This window comes from Berghia stephanieae, chromosome 2 (assembly GCF_034508935.2).
Source record: "Berghia stephanieae isolate SIO BIC M18660-M18661 chromosome 2, UCSD_Bste_1.3, whole genome shotgun sequence".
In the NCBI taxonomy this organism is placed as follows: domain Eukaryota; kingdom Metazoa; phylum Mollusca; class Gastropoda; order Nudibranchia; family Aeolidiidae; genus Berghia; species Berghia stephanieae.
Genome location: NC_088361.1, coordinates 25717530 through 25742529, shown reverse-complemented (window position 1 = coordinate 25742529; position 25000 = coordinate 25717530). Strand labels below are relative to the sequence as shown.

Below are 25000 nucleotides of genomic sequence, written 5' to 3'. Positions count from 1 at the left end.
GAATTTCCTTTAATTAGATCTACACAAATTATTATTGCAGTTTTCAGGAGTTTCGTAGGATAGTTGAAGGATATCAGTTTTGTTTTCTTATATTTCGTGCTAAATTCAGGACTCATTTTTTTTTCCGAAAATATCAAATAACCTAACTAGAATTATACACTTTTTGGAGTTGTACGCCACTGTGATTATTCAAGACATTTGTTCAGATTACGGTTTTCTTGGAGGATTTTGCGAATCGGAGGAGAGAAATGATTCGTAGAACCTAAACAAGGACAATGCCGGAATCTTTTCGTCCAAGCCTGTGGCTATTTGTCGCCGCAGTGCTTTGGTCGGCTACAGTTGCTCAACGTGAGTACATCTGTTACGATTCTATCATTAAAGTAACGACATATCCGTCAAATTTGCACCATACTCAATCAAATGTTAATGTGGCAAGTTGAATTTTTGTTTTGAACTAAGTTTTCATATGTTGTGGTGAAAACTTATCAATTTGTTTAAAGGTATGGTTTCCATGTAGAAATCCCTATTTGAGTTGCAAGAATTAGATGAGTGTTGAAAGAACAATAAACGAAAAGAATAAACGAAAAGAACTATAAATGGTTGTTTAGCACTCACATGTTTTATTCATTCAAAAGGAAAACCGCGAAACAAACATTCGGCGCACAATCACAGTCTGATATTTATCATGCAACGTGAAGCGGACGCTAAGAAATGAATTATTTTCAGACTAAATTATGAAATTGTGTAGGTTGAATTTTAACCAGTTAACTGCCGTACTCTGGAAAGACCTCGCGAGGTCCCAGGTTTGAGAGTTTTTCCCAAGATGAGGGTAATTGAAATCGATCGATATTTGGACAAGTTTTCTGGCCAAATTTTAAATACGTCGTTCGAAAATACGGCAGTTATCTGGTTAATATTGAGCGGTATAAATGTGCTTCTAAGCCTGCCAAAATAACAAGCTATTAATTGTCAAGATAATTCAATGTCATGATCAGTTTGGCATTGATTTTAATTTCCCTCGTTTTGCTAACCCCTACACATTACCGGATTGAAGTTGAAAATCACAAGCTAAGTTTATCCCAGTTAAAATGCCCTTTTCTGCAACTTTTTCAATTAGAGTCTAATATTAAATAATAGACGTCAATGTTTATTTTTAACGAATTATGTCTGCGATCAACGATAACACGTAATATTCAAAGGATAAATCATGTTATTCTAGATTGTCCCGTTGCAGGTTGAATTTTAGAGGAACTTACCATAATATCTTTTATTATGCTTTTTTCATCCACTGGTTTCTAAATATTCTTAATTTCTCTCTTCAAGTTCCATCTTGCAATCATGTTAAAAGTAATAAATGTCTTAACAAGGGTGATTTGGTAAGATAGAATGATGCTTTTGGTGTTGTAGAATGTGTCAACGTCTATAAGTGTCTGCATTGTCCTCACAGATAGCTACCCTATCGAAATATACAAATATATATATATATATATATATATATATATATATATATATATATATATATATATATATATAATATAATAAATATATATATATATATATATATATATATATATATATATATATATATATATATATATATATATATATATATATATATATATATTCCTCGTTAAGTGAGCGCATGTTATTGTCTTTACTTCTCCGAAACGGTAAACTCTAAAACTTAGGTAAGCCTTATTTATTTTTATTTTCCAGTAAGAAAATGTAAAGGGGGGGGGGGGGGGGGGGGGGGGGGGGGGGGGGGGGGGGGGGGGGGGGGGGGGGGAGAAAAAGAAAAGAAAAGAAAGACACTCGTTTATATCTATGATATTAAAAAAAAATTGATTCTGGTTTTCAACGTGAGGCGACTATGACTAACTCAGAGGTCATTCTATACCCACCCCTCTCCCCAAAGACTGCGAGTTCTCGTTTTGCTCCAGCGCTTTTACTTGTAAGCAAATCTATAGCTTTGATGTAACTTGTAAGTTTGTCACTTGTCACTGACCACATAGAATGGCCTTACCCGTTGTCGTTACAGCATTGGTATACAAGTCCGACGGCTGTTCGTCCAATCATTATGGATATAAATTGAACATATTCTAAGACTCAGTGATCAGACCCAATATTATTGGTAAGATAAGGATGGCGTTGCTGAACACTCATGTATCAGATGGAATGGAATAACAACAACGTGCAGCTATGAGGACTTGTGGTATAGCACTCAACTTCGAATCGGGAGATCCGCTTTGAGCGGCGTATAGTTGGATCATTTGAAAAGGCTCTTTACTCACATTCTCTCACCGCCTTGTATAACATGGTTGTAATGGTCGATGTTTTGTATCATTTTTTGAGATTTCCATTAGAACAATGAGCCCATAATGAATTGGGTTATCATACCTGTAAATAAGTGGACGTCGATGTATAATCATCAACATGAAAAAAAGGTCAAGTTTACACAATTTATTCTGGACAATAGGTATAGTTTTGGTGGGTTTTTTTTTGAGGTTGCAAAAACAAAAACAAAAAATCACATTACAGATTGTTTTGTTTTTACTCCAAACTCCCTTTTAAACACCTGACACACCCCGGCATAATAATACTGGTTTGAAACGATTTACGACATTTATTTTGATCATTCTAAGGATAAACTATTGATTTATAAAGTTATCTCGATGGCTTATGTCTCATCTCTCCACTCCCCCCCCCCCGTCTCTCTCTCTCTCTCTCTCTCTCTCTCTCTCTCTCTCTCTCTCTCTCTCACAGTCTCTCTCTCTCTCTCTCCTCCCCCAATGAAAACTACGAATTTTACAATTTGAAATGGACTAATAAAATTTAATCAGTGCCTATCTACTTGTCTTTACTTTAATAAGTTATGTCTATTTTAAGGAATGAGAGTTTAAAATTTCAGAGTTTTTAATGTGATCATCGCAAGTTTTTGCGTCTATGTGGTCTAGTGATAAGACACTCGTCTTAAGATCGGAAGGCCCAAGGTTCGAGCTCCGCTCTAAGCGGTGCATTGTCAAGTCCTTGGCAAAGCTCTTTACTCACATTCTCTCAACGTAATCAAGTGTAAAATGAGTATTTGGCCGTTAACAGCGTTGCCTCTGTCGAGAAAAAATAATATCGCCTAGCAGGCGTCATGTCTCGTCCTTCATGTTAAGTGTGACTCCTTGTTCAGCGCTTTGAGCGTGTTTAGTGGATAGTGTGCTATACAAATGCTTAACCAATATTTTTGCGACGCAGATAGAAAACCTAGCTCGATGAGATGATTTTAAATAATAATTTCAGGATTTCCTTAATCCCATCAAGATTCGGAAATTCCTTTATTCAAAGAGTCAACAATGTTATGCTCTAGAACATTTATGAGAAAAGATTTAACTCACTCAATCCTAGAGAGTTTTCATACTTTTCATAATTGGAAAAAAAATAATGTATCAAAATGAGCATTACATAGATAGTTTTATTCAACTACCATTAACATGTAAAAACTAAAAACATTAGCTTTGATACTACGTCAGAAAAATGTAATAAATGGGCATGGGGTAAAAGTAACCCGGGTAATCTACGGATATAGTCGGTGTTAGGGTTGAGTGAGTTAAGCTATCAATGAAGTTATTGAGTTCAATCAGTCTGTGCCGCTACGCCTTGCATTGTCATCTTTACATCCAATTTTCTCTCTCCTAATTTCACGCCCTATTTAGCATATTTTAACTTCAACTTCACAATCTTATTTTATGATTAGCTTTTCACGTCATCGGGAGTCCCGAAAGCTCAGTTGGTAGAGCACTCGCTTCACAGGCAAAGGGATAGAGATCGATCCCGGGTGCAGTCGAGAATTTTTTTTTCCGACACCCCCCCCCCTCCCTCCTGTCCACCCAGCAGTAAATGGGTAATTAGATCTGTTAGATCTGGTGGAAAGTGCTATGCGATAGACTAGCGTTCTATCCAAAGGGTAGCAAGCAAGTACTATTGTCAGTTTCACGCTATAGAAACCGGGATAAACTCCGGCTCCAGGGGCCTTACGGCTCTGAAGGACCACTTTTTCACGTCATTCACTGTGGACTGTGGACTGATCAAGACACATCAGCTGCTTCTATCCACCTCGTGCTTTAGATGAGTTTTAAAAACATTAATTGTCACCAACCTTGTCAATCCGGTATTATGACGGAATGAAAATTGTAACACGCACTCTCAAATTGGTGTTGTGCCTGGATGAACTCACTCACTCACTCACTCACTGACTGATTCACTCATTCCAATGATCAGTTGATCTTCGGAGGGACATTCATGCAGCATGTAGACTTCACAACCTTACGCCATCCGTCACGGTCTCTGGCCTTTTCCAGAAGGCTATTAAGATCCAGGCCTCTCCACTCTTTGATGTTGTCTTGCCATATTTTTTTTTTCTGTCTTCCTCTTTCCCTCTGTCCCTCTACAGTGTCCTGTGTGACAGTCTTGCACAGATTATCATGGCGGACAGTCTGTTCGAATCATGACAATTTCCTTCTTTTGACTATTGACAACAGTGGTTCCTATCCTCCTGCTCGATCCTGTACCTCTTCTAAAATATCCTTATTAGTGCTGTGCTCCAAATATGGATGGACTTAGTGCTGTAAATTGAATTTTTATCGCCATAGATAGGAAACTTAGGTTACTTTCTATTCCTTATGTTGGAGGAGATCAGGGCAGAGATGTCGTGACGTCACAACTTATGCTTTTCCGGTTCCATACTCATTGGAAGTGTATATGTAACCAGTCCTTCGAAGGACTTTTAATGAATTATAAGGCTGCATAGGTGTTTTAGTAGCAGGGTGTTTTAGATTACGGGACGTAAAAGAGCGAGGAGGGATGGTCTTTATGGACCACCAACATACATTTAGACTAGAAAATAAGATCAATTATACAAGGTATTTATCCAGTCCTCCAGAAGAGTGGTTTTACACTTCCATTGAGATTGGAGCCAGTTTTTTTTTACATCCAAATTTTTTCCCCTATTTATTACAGTGCAAAAAAAAAATCAAATTCGTAATTCTTATTATTTGAATTCTAAAATTATTTTTCAAGGAATTATCTATCCCGACATAAAATTTAATAATGTTGAGAAAACGGGTCAAATGGTTATATCTAGTGTCTAAATTCTTGGAATTGGGAAATATTCAATTTTTGAATCTCAAGAAAAAAAATCAAACTGCCCTCGATGAAACATTTATACGAACTCAAAATTGTCAAAGCTCAGCTTAAAATTAAATTTAGTGACCCACCGTCTCAAAGCGGTATTATGCCAGGATGGACTAGGTGATGGAAATTGAGTTTGTAGCCACAAATGTGTCACTTGGGGTTAATTCATATTGGTCATAAATACAGTTTCTCACACTGAAAAGAAATAAAAGATCACATTTCTTATCATTTTAATTCTAAGTCCCAGTCATCCCGATATAATACCGTTTTGAGACCGGGGGGGGGGGGGGGTCACTTTTTAGAATCAGGTACACCACGTCCAACAGAATACTGCCGTGTTCTAAAGAGAATAAGACGCCAATTAGACATATTGAAAATATCAAATTAAGAAATTAAGGAGCAGGCAACGGTGTAAGATAAAGAACTGAACAAATGTGTATTAAAGGTGTCAGACAATACATGAAAAAGACCATCCCAAAAAAATCAGTCGAACTCGACTGGGGATCGAATCTCAGACCTTCTGATTACCGGTCAGACGTGATACCATTACATATTTAATTTTATCAGAAGGTCTGAGGTTCGATTCCCAGTCGAGGTCGACTGATGTTTTGGGATGTTTTTTTTTTCTCTTGTATTTTTCTTTCTTGCTTTGCCTGGCACCTTTCATACACAGTTGTTCAGTTCTTTATCTTAGAAATTTTGGCCGCCAGATAATAGGCCCTTCAAATATCGATTGATTAAAATGACCCTCATCTTAGCAAAAAACTCTCAAATCTGGGACTTCATTAAGGTAATTTAAATCGATCGATATTTGAAGGACGAGTTTTCTGGCCAAATTTTTAAATATGTTTTCTTTCAGAGTACAACATTCAAATAGTAAAATGTTGGGGGTTTTCCCTGTTTCATTTCCAGATCACTGAAAACGGTTTATTGTAATTTAAACGTATCTCTTTTTACAGTCAACAGATTTGTGTAATTTAATGACCGCATATTTTACGCTTGTTTGAACTTTTTGTTAATTAGTTTTAAGGATTACTCGAATTTCTAAAAACTTCAATAAAAGCACTATCTGATTGAATTAATGGCGTTGATAACAGATGTTATTGTAGAAGTAATAGTTATTGTAAAATCAACAGCAGCAGTAGTCATGGTAGTAGTGATAGTAGTTATAGTGGATGTAGTAGTGATATAGATAATAGTAGTAGTAGAAGTTGTTGTTGTAGTAGTAGTATTAGTTGTTGTTGTTGTAGTAGTAGTAGTAGTAGTAGTAGTAGTAGTAGTAGTAGTAGTAGTAGTAGTAGTAGTAGTAGTAGTAGTAGTAGTAATAGTAGTAGTAGTAGTAGCAACAATAGTAGTAGTAGTAGCAGTACTAGTATTAGTAGTAGTTTCAGCAGCAGCAGCAGCAGCAGCAGCAGCAGCAGCAGTAGTAGTAGTAGTAGTAGTAGTAGTAGTAGTAGTAGTAGTAGTAGTAGTAGTAGTAGTGGTAGTAATAGTGGTGGTAGCAGTAGTAGTAGAAAGTGTTTTCTGTGTAAGGGCAAGGAGGGAAACGATTTTTAAATGAAGAAGACAATAAAGTATCCTCTTTGTTTAAAGGTATCATATGACTGCTGGTGTGAAAAGGACGCCTGACGGACGACTAGTTACACATATAATAGAGTTTTGGTTCATTATGCAAGGTGAAAAATGGAGTGTGGCGATGCGCATTGGACATGTTGGAAATGTGAAAATTCGTTATGAATCTAAAATACGAATACCTCAGTACATTGACAAAACACTTGTTTTCATTTTAGTCAGAAATATCGATCAATTTATATGTCCTACAGGTTGTCCAAAATTATCGATTGGAAAACAACATTTTTCTTATCATCGATAAAACAAATATAGCCTCTAAGAAGTCTCCGATTAAAAAAAATTATGACAAGTTTACGTCATGTTAAATTATTGATACAAACTTCTGACAAAATGCAATAATATGTGTTGATTCAGTAATTGTTGATTTAATAATAAATGATAATAAATAAAACTCCCATTATTCATCCCCAAGGGGAAATTTGTATTTAGGGTCTATCCCAAGGCGGACTGGAATAATCCAGGCGTCAGCCGCTGTTCAACGCCGCAAAGTGACATAGGGCCAGGTGACTTGCTCAAGGCCACACAACGAGGCGGGGAGTCGAACTCGGTACCTTTTGGGTACGAAGCAAAGATCGTACCGCTGAGCCACGCTTGGATAGAACTGCTCATCTTATCTTTCTTATTCCATATTTGACAGCACATAAAGTATCTACAACAAACAGAACCTTTTGATATAAGATGTAAATCGATCGATTCTTCAAACTATTGAACGACTGTATTTTCTTTACTTTTTTATCTAGATCTAACATTGAAACTTTGCTTGCGTTAACTGATCAATATTGCTATTGGCCATACACGGACAGCATTGATTGCTTTTAATGCTACTTCAGGCATATTTTTCAATCAAACAACCCCCTTCCCCCCCCCCCCCCCCCCCCCCCCCCCCCCCCCCCGCCATTCAGCTTCGTGCTGTCTTTTTTCCCCCTTTTTCTTCTGACATTGGCACACTGCTCGTATTAATGTGTAGATATTGTTATTGGTCATAAAATTCCTCTCTATATATAGGTCAAACTGACAGCATTGATTGCTTTTAATGCTAGTTCAAGCATAATTTTCAGTCGCAACGATCTATGCAATAATCTTCTCTACACCGCCCTACTTTCCCCCCCCCCCCCCCCCCCCCCCCCCCCCCACACACACACACCCCGTTCCCGGATTTACAGTCAACCTCGCTTATCACCAACTTAATGGCGATCCTTTCAGGTATATCTGTAAAAATGACGTAAAAACATGACAACCATAAACATAGTGATGCATATTTTATTTCAGTGCAGAAAATTTGACCGTTCTATCTTTTTCTTATTATTCTATGGAAATATCTCAATTCGCAAGACTGATGCCCCATAGTTTACTATCTGCCGATCATGGATGGAGACACTAGCTTTCTATCCTTTATATCAAACTCTGGTCTATCGCAAAATACATTGCTTCCGTTAGAGAGTTAAAAAGAAAAGTGTGTTCATTGTCCCAACTGTTGAGGACACACGTCGCCTTTACTTTCACCAGATCTAATGAGATACAGCTTCCCGCTTGCTGCCGGGGAGCAGATAGGCGGGGTTGTAATCTTCGTCAATTTATCGCTTCACCAAAAATTACGCAATACAAAGTGACGATCAACAAAAGTAAGTGAAAAGTGACTTGTGGTTAGTCGTGGTCAAAGAAACAACTGGTTGAACTAAGGAATACAACTCACTGTCCATTTTCTTTTAGTGGTTTTCACCTTGTATTTGGACATTCATTTTTGGGCAGTCAAAGCCTATGACTTTAAGAAGGCTATCCGATGATCCAGGGTCCAGTACAGTACAGGCCTATAGGATCGGAGGCATGGCCGCTAACCACAGCGCAATTTACGCCAAAGCCCGAGATCGAACAGACTTAAATAACCAATTATTCATAGCTAGACAGAGGGGATTGGGAAAATCTGATTCAACTTGGACTCGAACCAGATTGTCCTTTTGCGTTTTGAAGGTTGTTTACATGTGAGTGTGGTGCTCTACTATCTGAGCTAACCCGTCCCCTTCCCTTTCCCGATTCATAATATTCTAACGTCGCAAAATACCAGACATGATTTTAATATGTTGTGTCTAAGCTGTAAAAATAAAGGATCAGAAATGAATGTAAAACTTCAAAAGAGAATAAAACACTTAACCGTTCATGCACAGACGATAAAACAATTAAAACGAAATTAATGCTTCGTATTAAAAGATTACGATGACCCCAACCCATCAGAAATCTTAAGCCGAGACTTCAAATTACTTCTAAAAAGGTATAATAAATTTGACGTGTTTTGTTTTTGACCAAAATAGAAAAAAAAGTGTTAGTTAGCGTGCGGCTCAACCGTTTTATATCAACTGGATATCTAGACGTCAATATTCCTGATGTCTGCTTTTAAGATTACGTACTGGAAAGGGAAAGAATAAATGAAAAAGCTAACTAATTTTTTTTTTTTAAACGCCTCAGTGATCAGAGTATTGAGAGCCCGATAGAATCCCATTGACTTTTCCTGCAGGTTTAGGGAAGCTTTTCTTTTCAATTCAATCATGACAACCCACGAGGCTGATACTATGTTGTATTCAACTAAGAGCACAGCCTGCAGTTTTATTTCCCCTCGAACTGGTTTGAACGCTCCTTGCTCGGCTTACACAGTTTTACATTGACCTAGTTGACACTTCCTGATGTACCTGATGGACGGAAACATAATATTAACAAGAACCTTTTAGATTCGTGTTTCAGACAAAGTGAGTGAGGGTAATAAGGCTGAAGGGAAGAGGCATTGCACTTCCACATTGGTTCGCGCTCCGTTATAAGCATTTCGTTTTTTCTCACCTTGAGAAAGACATTTAGCCTGGGTTTTCTGTCTTTTTCTAGATAGACTATAGAAAAGTTTCCCTTGGAGATGAATAAAGTGAATTTTATTCTGTCTAATTTATTTTATAAAGTACCTTTATTTTTACAAGTAAAACTGACGTGTGCTTGTTTGTACGTACTGAGTCGTGTCATATAAATACAAGGTATTACAGGAGGTTCGGTGGAGTATTCGTTACAGCAAAGTCTGTGGCCGCCATCAAATTCAACTTCCTTGGTGAATAAAGTATACCCACTATCCACAACCATAGGTATCAAACTCTTGTCTTAATCTCCGTGCTGTGTTTTATTACCACAAGAATGTCTACCATCGGCCAGTCCTCTGTCCACACTATCTTGTCGATTTCATCTCTCCATTTAGACAATGGGAAATATTGCTCCCTCCGTGGTCAGCCGAGAATGGCCAACTTCAAAAATGTCAAAACAGGTTGATATTTTCAACATAGAAATATTATTATTGTAACATTGAAAAGACGGAGAGGATGGTGGGTGGGTGGATGTGTGTGTGTGTGTGTGTGTGTGTGTGGGGGGGGGGGGGGGGGGTTGGATTGTAAATAGAGACTAAACTAGTTTGTCAGAGCTTTTTGGATGCTCTTTTCTAGCCACCTTTTTACTCGGTGATAAATATCTTAAGACCTGAAAAGTAAGAGGGTACGACTTTTGATCATAGACTAGCAAATGTGATGATGGTTTTGATGATAATAATAATGATAATAATTATAATGATGATGATGATGATGATGATAATAATAATAATAATGATAATAATAATAATGAAAATAATGATAACTACTACTACTACTACTACTACTACTACTACTACTACTACTACTACTACTACTACTACTACTACTACTGCTACTAATAATAATAATGATGAAATAATAATAATAATAATAATAATAATAATAATAATAATAATAATAATAATAATAATAATAATAATAATAATAATAATAATAATAATAATAATAATAATGAAAATAATAATGATAATGAAAATTATGATTATGATTATGATGATGATGATGATGATGATGCTGATGATGATGATGATAATGTTAATTTCGATAACAACAACAACAACAACAAAAACAATAACAACAACAACAACAGAACAGCAATACAAACATGTCCATCCAAGTGCACAATTCCCTTTGATGTACGTAAAAATCTAAATAAAGTACAAACAATTGGCAACCGGTCAAGCACGGATGAAAACACAGACGTGTCATGTACCCCGGACATTTGACGGAGCACCCAGTTGTAGAATCACTCACGCGTTTACACTCGTTGAAAACTTTTTAATTCAATAGACCGCGACAGCCTCAACTTATCCTCATCTAGTCTATACAGTCATAAGAAATGACCGTTCACTCGTTGGCCGGAGAGAGGGATGGACATTCCGCTCTTATATTCTCCAATACGAAGTATTTTTTACAACACACTAGATTCACTGAACCAGAACGCAGATCTATTCTATACATAACGCAGTAAAAAAAAAATCACCCAAGTCGACTGTTCTTTCTGGTCACGATTCCTGAAAGGCTCTTCTCGAATATCTCTTTGGCTTAGACAAACAACTTGGCTTATTAGTAAGGGTCACTGCGCCGACCACGCCCGAGCACAACAATATGTGTTTACAATATTGCTTTTTGTTTTGTAGGAGAAGAATACAACTGGACACATTGGCTTGTGACAAAATACTGTACCCCCCCCCCCCCCCCCCCCCCAATTCGTATTACGACAGATTAGAGCTTGTTATAATATAAAAAAAGTATCTCTATCTGACACTCGCTTTCGGATCGGAAGGTCCTGGGTTCGAGCCTGGCTTGGCGCATAGTTGAGTCCTTGGAGAAGCCGTTAACAGCGTTGTCTCTGTCCGAAAAAAATGTAATTTCGCCTAACAGGCGTCATGTCCTGTCCTACATGTTAAATGTTGCTGTTGGCCAGGAACCCTTGGAAATAGCTTTGTGCTCGTTTAGTGGATATTTTGCTCGATAAAATCTTAATTATTATATTATCATTCATTATTTCTTTCATTATCATTTATCTTTACAAATTTAAGCGTCAGCGCAACATACGTCTTTTTGAATATCAAGATATGTGTCATGATTATCCAGGCAATTTTGGAAGTGCCTCATAAGGAAAACCCAAATGAACCCAAAGCATTTCAGGTTAAATATAAGAAATTGATTTAAGTAATAAATATAACTGTTAAAAAAAAAAATTCGGCTCCCGTCCTAGTTTGTTACCTTTCTGGTGGTATCTTCAGTCAGACTTCTTTCATCAAAAGAAAGTGCAGAGAGGTCAAAGGCACAATGATCAAAATCGAAATATTCGGGAAATATATTTACTAAGAGTTAAAAACAGGGCTTATAAAAACGCTGCTTCAGTGTCTTTCATAAGAAAACAAAACAAAACAAAACACATCACCTACAGACTTACTGCTGTCGACATCATAGGAACTAATTTGCCATTTCTTTACCAACCGGAGGACACTCAGTTCTCACCATATGTGGCCCACCGCCTCAATTCAGTATTTTGTCTGAAAAAAAATAAAGAGTAAAAAAAACCCCAGGAATTTGTTTCAACAGTTTTGCCGCATCTACTTTGAAAATAAAAATCACATTTCAAAACTTTTGGTCAGAAAACACACTCTTCAAATATCGATCGATTAAAATAACCCCATACTTGCCAAAAGCTCTCCAACTGGGAGGGACATCCTTGAAGTCCCAGGTTAGAGAGTTTTTGACAAGATGAAGGTCAATTTAATCGATTGGTATTTGGAGGACAAGTTTTCTGGCCAAGCTTTAAAAATATACTGTGTTTTTTTTTCAAAGTATGGCAAATTTGAAGCTTAGATAGTTGAGAAGCTATATAGATACTCCTCAGATGGTCATATCAATTCCAATGAGATTTCTATAATGTAAACTTTTAAAAAATGTCAGTATATAGTCACCCCGACACATTAATCGATTGAGACATTGAGTCAAATATTATTATCAAATTTTTATCTTACAACTCCAAGTTAAATATGAAATTAGCATTGAAGACACAAACACGTTTGTGTATTGGTCAAAAATCATCTGCTACTGTTTTGTCAACCCGAGCAAAACATAATTTCACTCTTCATCATAGCTTATCGCTCCAAAAATGAACCCACTCCACACCATCTGTGGAGCAGACTCTTAAGTCATGGTTAGTGCAGCTGGGCCCATCCTGTCATTCTCTTGTTGACGACAGTCTTTCTGCGTTGAAGCTAACGATCTTAAAGTTGTCCACGGTGAGGGCCGAGGGGCTATCCTTTTACCACCCTGACCATGGAAGAGTTGTTGTTGGACACCATAATTTCACTGAACATCATGCATAAGGGGCGATGTGTTCAAGCGGTTGGGACATTGCTTACTAACCCTTCGGTCCTGGTTTCGAAGCCCACTTCAAACATTTTCGTTTTTTTTTCATGCGGAAAAAATAATTTATAAACTCAAAATTTGAAGTCTTCGACCACCTGGGTGATTCTCTTGACACAGGACGTTGTTTGATGGAGTATCGATATTTCCTTATAGATTGTCTAAGTAGTCTCTCCTTTTGATGTCACTTTAAAGGAAGTACTTTTTCATATTGTCAGTAAATATTTTGGTCTCAGAACCTCCAATAGGTATAGAATCGGAACAGATATTATTACAGTTCAGACTCGTGTCGGGTATCGATCAGTGATATTGATAATGCAATCGCTTTCTGCTTACTGTTGATTGGGAATTTTGATTTGTATGGATGGCTGTGTGATAATTCAATAGTTTGTTATAGATTTATTTGACAAGGTTAAGTATCGAAATACTCGTAAAGATAATGACTTTGAAAGACATTTTTCTACCTCTTTATAAAGACCGACCGACTCAGTCAGATTAAATAAATTTGTCAATATGCATAATTTAAAAAAATTGGGACTTAAACGGGCAAAGAAATGATATTATTCTACCCTCCCCATGAATAGTAACGCGTATTGATATCAAGTTTAAAATAATAATAATTATGACATCAGATTATCAAAAGTTGAATTTCGCTATTATTAGATTTTTAAATTAGAGGTTTCATTTAAATATATTTAAAACTGGCATTTTTTCAAAGAAAATTAAATCAGAATCGATTGAGGGATAGAATAAAATATTTATTCACACATTCCTCTTGGAATTCAAGCTTTATTCTCAACTCGCACTCACAGGATGGTGCAGATTTTGGGAACACATCCGGATTTCCAAAAATTGCTTCGTACCAGAAAGGTACCGAGTTCGATCACCCGCCGCTGCGCTGTGTGGCCTTGAGCAAGTCACCTCGCCCTAGGTCAATTTGCGGCGCTGCACTGCGGCTGACGACTGGGTTATTCCAGTCTTCCCGTGGAATAGACCCTAGAGACAAAGTCCCCCTATGGGATGAATAATGGGAATTTTAATTTATCTTTTTAATTTTTTTTGGTTTAATTTGTTATCCTTATTTCACTCCGAATTGATGTATGACAGTATCTTTCCCACACTGCCATACCAAAACAAACCGCCTGTTTATTTCAATAGAGAACTATTACCTCATTTGATATCATAGAATACGGTGACCAATAGTTTGTTAAGACATTTTTACAGTGTAATGATAATAATAATGATAATAATAATAATAATAGTAATAATAATAATAATAATAATAATAATAATAATAATAATAATAATAATAATAATAATAATAATAATAATAATGATGATGATGATGATGATGATGATGATGATGATGATGAGGATGATAACAATAATAATGATAAACGGCTATGCGGTATAAGTAGTACGGCACTCGCCTTCCGTTTGAACGGTCCAGGGTTTGAGTCCCGCTCTGAGTGGCGCATTGTTGAGTTCTTGTAAAAAGGAAAATGTTTTTTTATTGCAGTAAAACAAATCTGACGATTTTGTAAATGTCTGTTTACCAGATGCATAAACAAGATTGTTGACATAGTAAATAATCATTGGATTGGGTCACGGCACTTGCTTTTCAATACAGAATACCGAACACTTCACGAGTAAACATTTCCTCTGAATACAAGTCTCTGTGGAGATGGTCTGGGAATGACATAAAGGCATCCCGCTGGCATATTCTCCTTTAATTTGGCTTTATAAAGAAGTGGTGTATGTCTTACATTAAAAAGTAAACATCTATTATCGACACCTTTGGATTGGAACACCCTTGGTAACATCCATTTTATTATTATAAATATCTTTTCATTGAAATATGAAAGCATTTTTCTATTTTTTAAAAAATGGGTAATACGAATGTCTTTTGTCCGCGATGTTTTTCCTTAACCAGTTAACTGTCGTACTTCAGAAAGACGCGTATTTAAAAATTTGGCCAGAAATCTCTGCCTTTCGCGAAGTCCCAGGTTTGAGAGTTTTTGTCAAGACGAGGATCATTTAAATCGATCGACATTTGAAGGACGAGTTTTCTAGCCAAATTTTAAAAAACGTGATTTCTGAAGTACGGCAGTTAACTGGTTAACTTTGTGTTCAAATAATAATATTCTGTCAAATCATTTCATTTTCTATTCGACTTTCTATTCAATAATGTCTATTCTGTTGTAGTATGAAAAAAACACGTTTTTAAAATTTTGGCCAGAAAAACCCGTCCCTCAAATATTGGTCAATTAAAATGACTTAATCTTGTCAAAAACTTGGATTTCAACACTTCCTTGTAATGATGAGTTGAAGTTCGATATTTGAGAGTTTTTGAATAGATGAGGGTTAATTTAATCAACGGATATATGAAGGACGAGTTTTCTGGCCAATTTTTTTAAATATCAGAGTACGGTAGTTCTATTGTGATGTTTGCCTTCTTACTTGAGTTTGGACGAGTTGAACAAAGAAGTATGCGTTACGTGACAAATGTTGTGTACAAACACAAATAAAAGATATCTATATCTATATTTGAATGTTACGTAGATAGTCTGTCGTTGATGTAACACTAATGTTAGTCATTGGATATTCGACTATTTGTTGACATCACACCATCACTTGTCGTTGGCAGCGTGACATAGAGGCATACTCTTTACTTCGTACCAAGAGGGTACCGAGTTCGATTGTTCGCGGAGCTCGCGACTTTGGGCAAGTGTGGCTCACCTTGAGGCGCTACACTGCGGCTGAAACCTGGGTTAAAGTGGATCCTAGAGAATTTTCCTCTTGGGGAGGAATAGAGGAAATTTTGTTTTTAAATATTCGATAAAGTTTGAAGTTTTTATTATCATTTTTTATTTGTTACTGTTCAAGAATTCTCCGTGGATTAATATAGAACATCTTGAAGAGCATTGAATTTGTTGTAAATCATACATTGCTCTAGATAAATGTTCAATTTATCAATTATCTATTATAGTTCTCGAAAATACGCTTTTAAGATATGACCCGATATCATTTTATTGTACATCTGGGTCTTTGGCGAGCTGATGTCAGAAATTTCCTTTGCCACCAAGGGAAGTTATTCCGATTATTTTTCTATAAAATTGTTTTTTTAAAAACCCTTTCCACTTTCCCCCCATCAGGTGATCTCAACGCTTTTATCTTTCCTTTCTTTTATTAACTTGACATGGACTCAAAAGCCTTACAACTTAACAAATGATGTTAAAAATGCATTAATTATTATACATCCATAAGCATTTATATGATTCATAAATTTTCAATACATATAGCATTTCTTCCAGGTTCAACATTGCATGTCATTTGTAAGATATACTTTAAAGATAAAAGTCGATCCTTTCAATTCACTATGCATGCATTTTAGAATGTTTAATCATCATATAATTCTGTACATAAATGTAACCCGCCGCGTCAATCTGGTATTATGTCGGAATTGATGCTATGCGGTTAGTTAAAATACTTACTAACATCCACAATAATTATAATAATAATGATAACGATGATGATGACGATGAAGATGATGATGATGATGATAATAATAATAATAATAATAATAATAATAATGATAATAATAATAATGATAATAATAATAATAATAATAATAATAATAATAATAATAATAATAATAATAATAATAATAATAATAATAATAATAATAATAATAATAATAATAATAATAATAATTAATAATAATAATAATGGACGCCCAAAAATATAATTGCTCTATACGTTCATCTAGTGTTACTTTTTTGTATACTGAGATCAAGAACTATCTAAACTTTTTATTAAGGGTCGTATTATTTGGCAAAACCTTTTCAAATATCCGAAAACACTAATTGTGGCTCCTCCACACGTACTCACGCCTTGCCCCACCACGCTTATTTTGTATCCTCTCTATAAAAAAACCAACCAAACATACAAAACAAAAAAAAAAAAAAAAAACAAAAAAAAAAAACAACAACAACCCCCCCCCCTCAAAAAAAAAAAAAACAAAAACAAAAACAAAAAACACACCAATTACATTTATTCTCTATTTCCATAGATTTTCTATAGATGATTTCTTGCTGATTGAATTCAGGAAGTTCAATAAACACAAGAGCTCGTACCTCAAACTCGACCTATCAATAAAGCCAATGTCTGATTTCCTTTCGTGTGATGACTGATTAAACACGATGAACCCAATATCCAGGGGTTCAAAGATTGTTTTATGGAATAGACCAATAGCCCTCATCAGATGCTTGGTCTTCTGTTTTGGCGTTATAAGAATTGTCAGATTTCTTTATTAATGGCTTTGAACTTTTGGTTAAAAAAATATCACCCACCACCTCCCCCCCCCCCCCTGTCCTCAAAAATGGAAACAAAAAAAAAATACAACCCCCCCCCCCCCAAACAAACAAAAAAAAAAAAAAGAAAAAACCCCCTCAAAAACAACAGCAACAACAACAACACAATCAAATTGAATATATTAAAAGAAAACCCAACAACACCAACGACCCAACACCGACAACAACAACAACAACAACAAAAACAAGATAAACAAGTAAAATAAAATTGATCCCCTCTCCCAATTAAAAAAATCATTAAAGATCGAACAACAAAAGGACAAAACAAACAAAATAGTAACTGTACAAGCAATCAAAAAAAAAAAAAAAAGAAAAAAGAAAGAAAGAAAAGAAAAGAAAAAACCTCAACAAAAACAAAGAAAACCGACAAACAAGTCAAACAAGCCAAAAACAACCAACCAAACAAAAACAAAACAAATAAAACATCCTTTCTTGGTAGTTGTTAAATTAAATATCGTATTTTAGTATCAACATTTGATTAAATTTTAATCATTGTGTCCATAGTTTTGATAAATTAAAACAAACATTCTGTAGAATCAATTTATGAAATCTGGCACATTAAGAGGAATAAGTCATTTCCGACTGGTGAAGCTCATAACACATTATAGTAATACCCGACTTTCTTTCAATTTCCATTCATAACATTATGATAGAAATTCTTCGATGCTATAAAGCTCAGGTCGATATATCCCTAATGGCTTTTCAGCAATGTCTACCCCTATGTATTGATCTGATTGGGTTTTTGCCATAGCCACCTTTAGGACATGCTAAGCAACCGAGTCAGTCAGCCTCCACAAATAGGCTTCCTAAGTCGTGACGTAATCCTGCGCAGCAACGCATGGCAACAAACCGGCTGGCTCTAAACAGTCGAGAAAAATGGCTGACACGAACTCTATTTCCATCACCGCCCTTATGAAATACTTCTCCAATGAGCATAAAAGTGTGTCGAGAGGTCAAAACCATCATAAGTCAGGTCATGTTTTGACTTTCTCGTACTCGGATGGCATGATGTTCGGCAAAGTTCAAGCCAGCACGAAGAATAAAGAGTATTCTGTGAAGGTAAGTCGTTTCGTCTTCTCACTCTCAAATCTCACATCCCCGTAAAACTACTGTTGGACAATAATCAGTTTACTTTGAGTTTAGGCAGATTTAGTTTATCCAATGGAAAGATTTTACTGTTAACGTTCGATTTTAGTTAGAGAGAGAGAGAGAGAGAGAGAGAGAGAGAGAGAGAGAGAGAGAGAGAGAGAGAGAGAGAGAGAGAGAGAGAGAGAGAGAGAGAGAGAGAGAGAGAGAGAGAGAGTCTTTGAGGTCTTGCTTCGCTAATTTTCGTTGCTTTTGACTATCGTCTAGATACGACATACTATTTAGTATCGTATTGTAACCTTTATTATAATGCTCATATATGAGCATCACAATCACCAATCACGCTAGACATTTTATCATACTTCATGTGGTAGGCATAGGGGCAGCGTGGATCAGCAGTACGAAAAGGTACCGAGTTCGTTCACCCGCCGCTGCGCTGTGTGGCCTTGAGCAAGTCACCTCGCCCTAGCTCAATTTGCGGCGCTGCACCGCGGTTATTCCAGTCTTCCCTGGGAATAGACCCTAGAGATAAATTTCCTCTATGGGATGAATAAAGGGAATCTTATTTATTTATTTAGACCAGTGTTAGTCACGGTAAACTAAACTTCCTATTGGGTTAAGGTGTAATGTAAATGTTGCAGCTTGAAACTCGAAGAAATCAATAACATTGTGAAATTGAATGTGAACTTCAATTTAATATACGAAAACAGATAAAATGGACGTTTCGGGTTTCCCTTTATCAACAAAGCAAGATGAATGAAAGAACCACTTATTTTTTTTTTAAATTGAGCTTTTATATAGCGCAATATCCACTAAAATGTGCTCAAAGTGCTTTACAAGGGGTCCCTGGCCAACAGCATCACTTAACATGTAAGACGGGACATGATGCCTGTTAGGCGATATTACAATTTTTTCGGACAGAGACAACGCTGTTAACGGCCATGTATTCATTTGACACCTGAGTACGGTGAGAGATTGTGAGTAAAGAGCCTTCTCCAAGGACTCAACTATGCGCCGAGCGAGACCCAAACCCAGGACCTTCTGATCTGAAAGCGAGTGTCATACCACACGACCACAACAGACGTTTTATTAGTTTGTTTGTTTTTTGCCTATTGAGCATGGTCGCAGCTCTAAATTTGAATCTTTTATTCTTTTACTTCCACAGATCTATCTTGATGATGCCTTGGGTTGATTCAGTCCAAAACTAATTTGTCATATTTTATTTAACAATGTTAATGAAATTGAACATACATTGATACAGCAATGCCATAATTTGTCATGTTTATCATGTAAAATCATGTATGGGTGACCTACAAAACCATTATTTTGAATGGTGATTTGATGATGACGAACAAAATATGTGTGTTGTACAAAATAAATGGCAAAGCTAACAAAATGCAGTCTCCTTAATAAGAGGAGACTGGAGATTGACATGTGCTGCAACTAATTGAAAAATAATATCAGATGTTTCTCTTAACATGGTTGGAATATATGAGAGGATGTTAACATTTTTAGTCTTTCATTAGCCCTCTGAACATGAAGCAATTTCTTTTGTTAATAAAATCTCATTTTCAGTAAATTTATTATGTAAAAAGGGAGGGATATTTACAGTTACTCCTTGAGGTAAAATATCTTGAATCAGGAAACCTTTATCTGCTAAAATTAAATCTCCAGGGCTTAAAATTAAAAGTTTTAGTAATCCACAATTTTGTACAATGGCCTTATCCGAGACAGACCCTGGGTAAAGTTTAGAAACAAAATTTATCACACCATTTGGACTCAGACCAACAAGAGCTTTAAAAGAATTCATGGACCTATAAGAAGAATAAGTTAATCGTTGGTTATCCATTTCTTTAGGAATAGCAATTTGGTCATCTGTACAATCATTGATCATTCTGCAATTTGGAAATCTTAAAAATGATGATGGAGCTGATAGTTTATTTTTATGTCTAGAAGGGCATGTAACCTTCATAACATTTTCAAAGAGAAGCTTATGGCTTATGTAAAACATGAATAAAAGTTTGTATAATATTTGTTATAGTACTTTCACTAACGCTAAACAATTGTGAAATATGAAGGTTGGTGTAATTCTGTCTAAGTTTCATAAGTGTAATGAAAATTTGGTCTTTTAATGCAACTGTCTCTTCCTGAACTTCCCACCCACTATAATAAATAAGGTTACCTCTAAAGCACTCAACATATTGAACAATAATATCAAATATTTTAAAAGAATGTACACCTTTCTCCATTCGAAGAACTTTTTCTGTAAGGCTTGAAACAGTGTACGTGGGTTTAATGTAACTAAGTTGTTTTTTTAAGCTGGCTATTTCCTTATTTTTGTCTGTAATTTCTTGTTCTTGAATTAAATTTGTTGTTCTATTTAAAATATCCTCACTTGTTCTACAATCTGTTTTTTTTAAAGATGGAATCCTGTGATGATGGTGACGAGAGTTGAGATGATGATGAGGGAGAAGATAATGAGGATGATGATGAGGAGGAAAATAATGATGATGATGAATCTGGTTTTTTTAAAGGTGGGACTTTGTGATGATGATGAAGAGAGTTGAGCTGATGATGATGATGATGATGATGAGGATGATGATGATGATGATGATGATGATGATGATGATGATGGTGGTGGTGGTTGTGGTGGTGGACTTCTTGATGTTGGTGCCAATTGAGATGGGGGGGAATTCCTTGTGTCACTTTTCTTTTCTTTCTTTCTGGCTCTGATGGAAAGAATTTATTTTTATTTCTGTCAAACAATTCAGGACGGTTGGCTTTGTCACCATCTCTGAAGTGACAAGAACACACTCTTGATGATGATATTGGATCTTTTGTCCTTTCTCCTGAAAAGAAAAGATTTAAAAAAAAAAACCAATAATTCTGTTGGGCATATTGGGTATATTATTTGATAAGTAGGCTACTTTGTTTTAGACTATCTTGTTTGACACCAGCTCAATGCATGATAAATCAAAGGTGTGCAAGAGTCTAGGTTACTGGTGGGTCTCTCGCCTGTCTTTTATGAAATCGCACATTCAGCAAAATGTCGCACTTCCTCATTACTTCTTTTGATGATTTTGACTTGGTATATAAAAATATGAATTCTTAAATTTACACAGTTAAAGTTGATCTTGGGGTTGAGTGTGGCAAGACTGGCGTTTTCTCTTTATTTCAGTCAGTACTGTACTGGACAGTGCGGTGATGGAAACTTTGGAGTGTCAACAATCGGGCACAGGTAAAGGAGAGAGGTCCCTGTCGCCATCTTGCTTTGTTCACACAGAGTTGCCACCTCGGCTGTCGGGGAGGGGAGGCATGACAGAGAATCAGAGAAACTTTCCAAAAAAGAGGAAAGTATGTGTGTTTGTATGTGTGTGTGTGAGAGAGAGAGAGAGAGAGAGAGAGAGAGAGAGAGAGAGAGAGAGAGAGAGAGAGAGAGAGAGAGAGAGAGAGAGAGAGAGAGAGAACTATCTGCGTGAGGGGGGGGGGGAGGGGGGACAGGTTCCGTTATTTTATTTATTTATTTTCATTTTGCCATAAAGGTATCGAGTTTAAAGTAAGATTTTAACAAATATTTTCTTCTCTTTCTTCTATTTTTCTCCTTTTAAAAAAATTATCACTTATCAGTAGAACTGAACTCTCATTCAGTTTATCTATCAGCCTTAACATCAAAACGTGTAGATTGAGATATCATTTTTGCTTCAACTTCAATAAAAACCTAGTTTGGAATGTATTTTTATTTATAATTTCGTGCAATTGTACACTTTAATCATAAAATATAGGTCTACGTAAGCTAGAACTAGACCTAGATCTGGACTACGAACTATCAAATGTTCGACGAGGAGTGCGTGCTTACCTGACTAACACTTTTTCTTCAATTTTTTGTCTGCCTCTCATTTGGAAATCTGTAAAACTTGCAGGAGTGACTCTCTGACTGGTGCAGACAATCTGGTACAAAACACTGGACCATATTTAAGATAAAAATTGTTTTTTGAGCGATTTTCCAATTATTCATTTCCCGGACCAAGCACGGATTTTTTGTTTAGAGCCAGCCGATTCGTTGCTAGGCGGACGTGACGTCAGACTGTGGAATCCTATTGTGGGCATTTATTGAAAACGAAGTTTTAACACAGTTTTGAACAAAGTTGACTCTTCATGACTGTTAGCATTTTTAAAAAATCGCGTATTAAAATTGTGAGTTATGCTCATAATCTGTGAGGCTGATTCGTTCGAGTAACAGGCATGGACTAAAGACGGCTATGGTTCTTGATCCTGGGTTCGCGAATAGAGCCCAGTTGATACACAATAATGTTATTTTATAACAGTTCCCAGTCAATATTATGTCGCGACAGTTACCAGTAATAGGGTCTGAAGTCTGAGCTACAAAGATTAGGGGTTGAGGGAAGAGATCATTAGCAAGAACCTACTCAGTTAAATCAACATTCCACATTGATAATAGTGCGCTCAATGATCGAGACAAGTTTGTATAAGATAGTATCAGAAAAAAGGAGGGACACGGGTATAGAAGAAACGAAATTGACGTCACCCACCTCTTTGCTATTATTTTTAGACAGCCATTTTAATGATCAATTCCAACTAAATTATATTAATCAGACTATAAATGTTTACAATACCTAGTTTTGTGTGTTGGTACGGTGTATCCGGCTGGAGTATGTTGTGAGTATTTTAACGCATAGCATCAATACTATCGAACAGAAGCTAAGGAACAAAACTTTTCAAAAATGTATGGCTTACCTTTTCTTTGCCTTCAACCATGACCTACCATCTCGAATCTGTATTTTTTCTGGGTGATCTTGATGATAGAAATAAAATTATAGTGTAACATGTGAAAAGTGGCTAAAGTCGTCATATATTCTTTGAAGGAGGATTAATAGTGTTTCTGAGAGAGACAAAAAAATAAAGCTATCACATTTTTGGTCATTTTGATTTTAAAATAAAGTTTTAGCAGGGGGGTGGGGGGGGGGGGAATGGAGGAGGAGGTGCCGATAGATCAGTTGATGTTTAGAGATTCACATATAGAGGGACTGAGATCGATCCCGGGTGCAGTCAAGATTTTTTTTGGTCACAACCCTTGTCCACCCTACAGTGACTTTGTAGCTGGGACAGTAGATCTGGAGGAAAGTACCTTTCCATTGACTAGCGTCCTATCAAAAGGGTAGCAAACTATTGCTATTGACCGTTTCGTAATATAGAAACCGGGATAAGCTCCGGTTCCATAAAAGACTACATTTTTAGCAGCTGCTTTACCACATATTACCTTTTGAGATAATAACAATAATAATATATCTTTATTGTCCCCCAAAAAGTGGCAATTTGTCATTTGGTTACACATTTATAACAATACAATATTGACATAGACACACTCACAATAGTAGTTATCGTAAAAAACAAAAACAAAACCAAAAAATAACCAAAAAAAAAAAAACCAAACAAACAAAAAAACCCGGCATCATCATCATCATCATCATCATCATCATCATCATCATCATCATCATCATCATCATCATCACAACAACCTTCCTAATATTTTCGTTACAGTCCTTCACTTTCACCAATCCCCTAAAACACCATTCATCATCTTCACCATACTCCATATTATATTATTCTTGTAACAAGCTATGAGAGGGAAAGCCTGTGGAAAGATAATGGGTCATGAATTTGTTGAAGAATTCTGATAAATCATGGGCCATCTTAAGTCACTGTTATTAATAAAAATATAAAGGATAAGTTGGGTATCTTAATTCTTCTACATTAGGAATTTAAAATTTAGAAAATAAAAAGTCTCTAAGAAGTGTTTGTAGATATCAAATATTTATGATAATAATGATAACGATGATGATGATGATGATGATTATAGTATATTAATAATGATGATGATAATAAAAATAATAATAATAATAATAATAATCATAATAATAATAATAATAATAATAGTAATAGTAATAATAATAATAATAATAATAATAATAATAATAATAATAATAATAATAATAATAATAATAATAATAATAATAATAATAATGATAACAGTTTCTGACTAAAATGAAAAAATATTGAAAGAGGTGTTTCGCCCGTGAACGTCAGGATAACTCTGGTGACGAGCAATGTGGATGCAATTTAGTGACTCGTGATTGGAGGCGTTCTGTATTTAATTTTCTGACACTATGCCGCACAATACTGTCTACACCCCCCCCCCCCCCCCCCCCCCGCCCTCTTCCTCTATCCCTCACGCCAAATATATAATGTCGAAAGCGTAAAGCGATTTTATATGATATCACATACAGCTGGTAATCGCAAATCACCGAATATAATTAATTATATTCGTACAATAATTCAATATGACAGGCTTTTATATCATACATATTATTGTATACAAACCCATGATATTTAAAAAGATACAACACCTAAGCATTAAAAGTGGAACCAATTATT

General features: G+C 35.9%; 1 protein-coding gene and 1 long non-coding RNA gene across 5 annotated transcripts in view; both read left to right on the top strand.

Moving 5' to 3' along the window:
• Positions 1 to 25000, top strand: part of LOC144964570 (uncharacterized) — a 247857-nt gene that overhangs the window by 172 nt on the left and 222685 nt on the right. For all 4 annotated transcript variants that reach the window (XM_078898999.1, XM_078898998.1, XM_078899001.1 and 1 more), the window contains exon 1: positions 1 to 348. This exon is cut by the window's left edge and continues 172 nt beyond it. In XM_078898999.1, the coding sequence (XP_078755125.1) occupies positions 276 to 348 (73 nt within the window). In that variant the 5' untranslated portion in view covers positions 1 to 275. The remainder of the gene's footprint in view (positions 349 to 25000) is intronic.
• On the top strand, positions 17103 to 20931 carry LOC144964569 (uncharacterized). The gene is made up of 2 exons (XR_013643874.1): positions 17103 to 18520; positions 19713 to 20931. It is a non-coding gene; the product is annotated as an uncharacterized LOC144964569 (long non-coding RNA).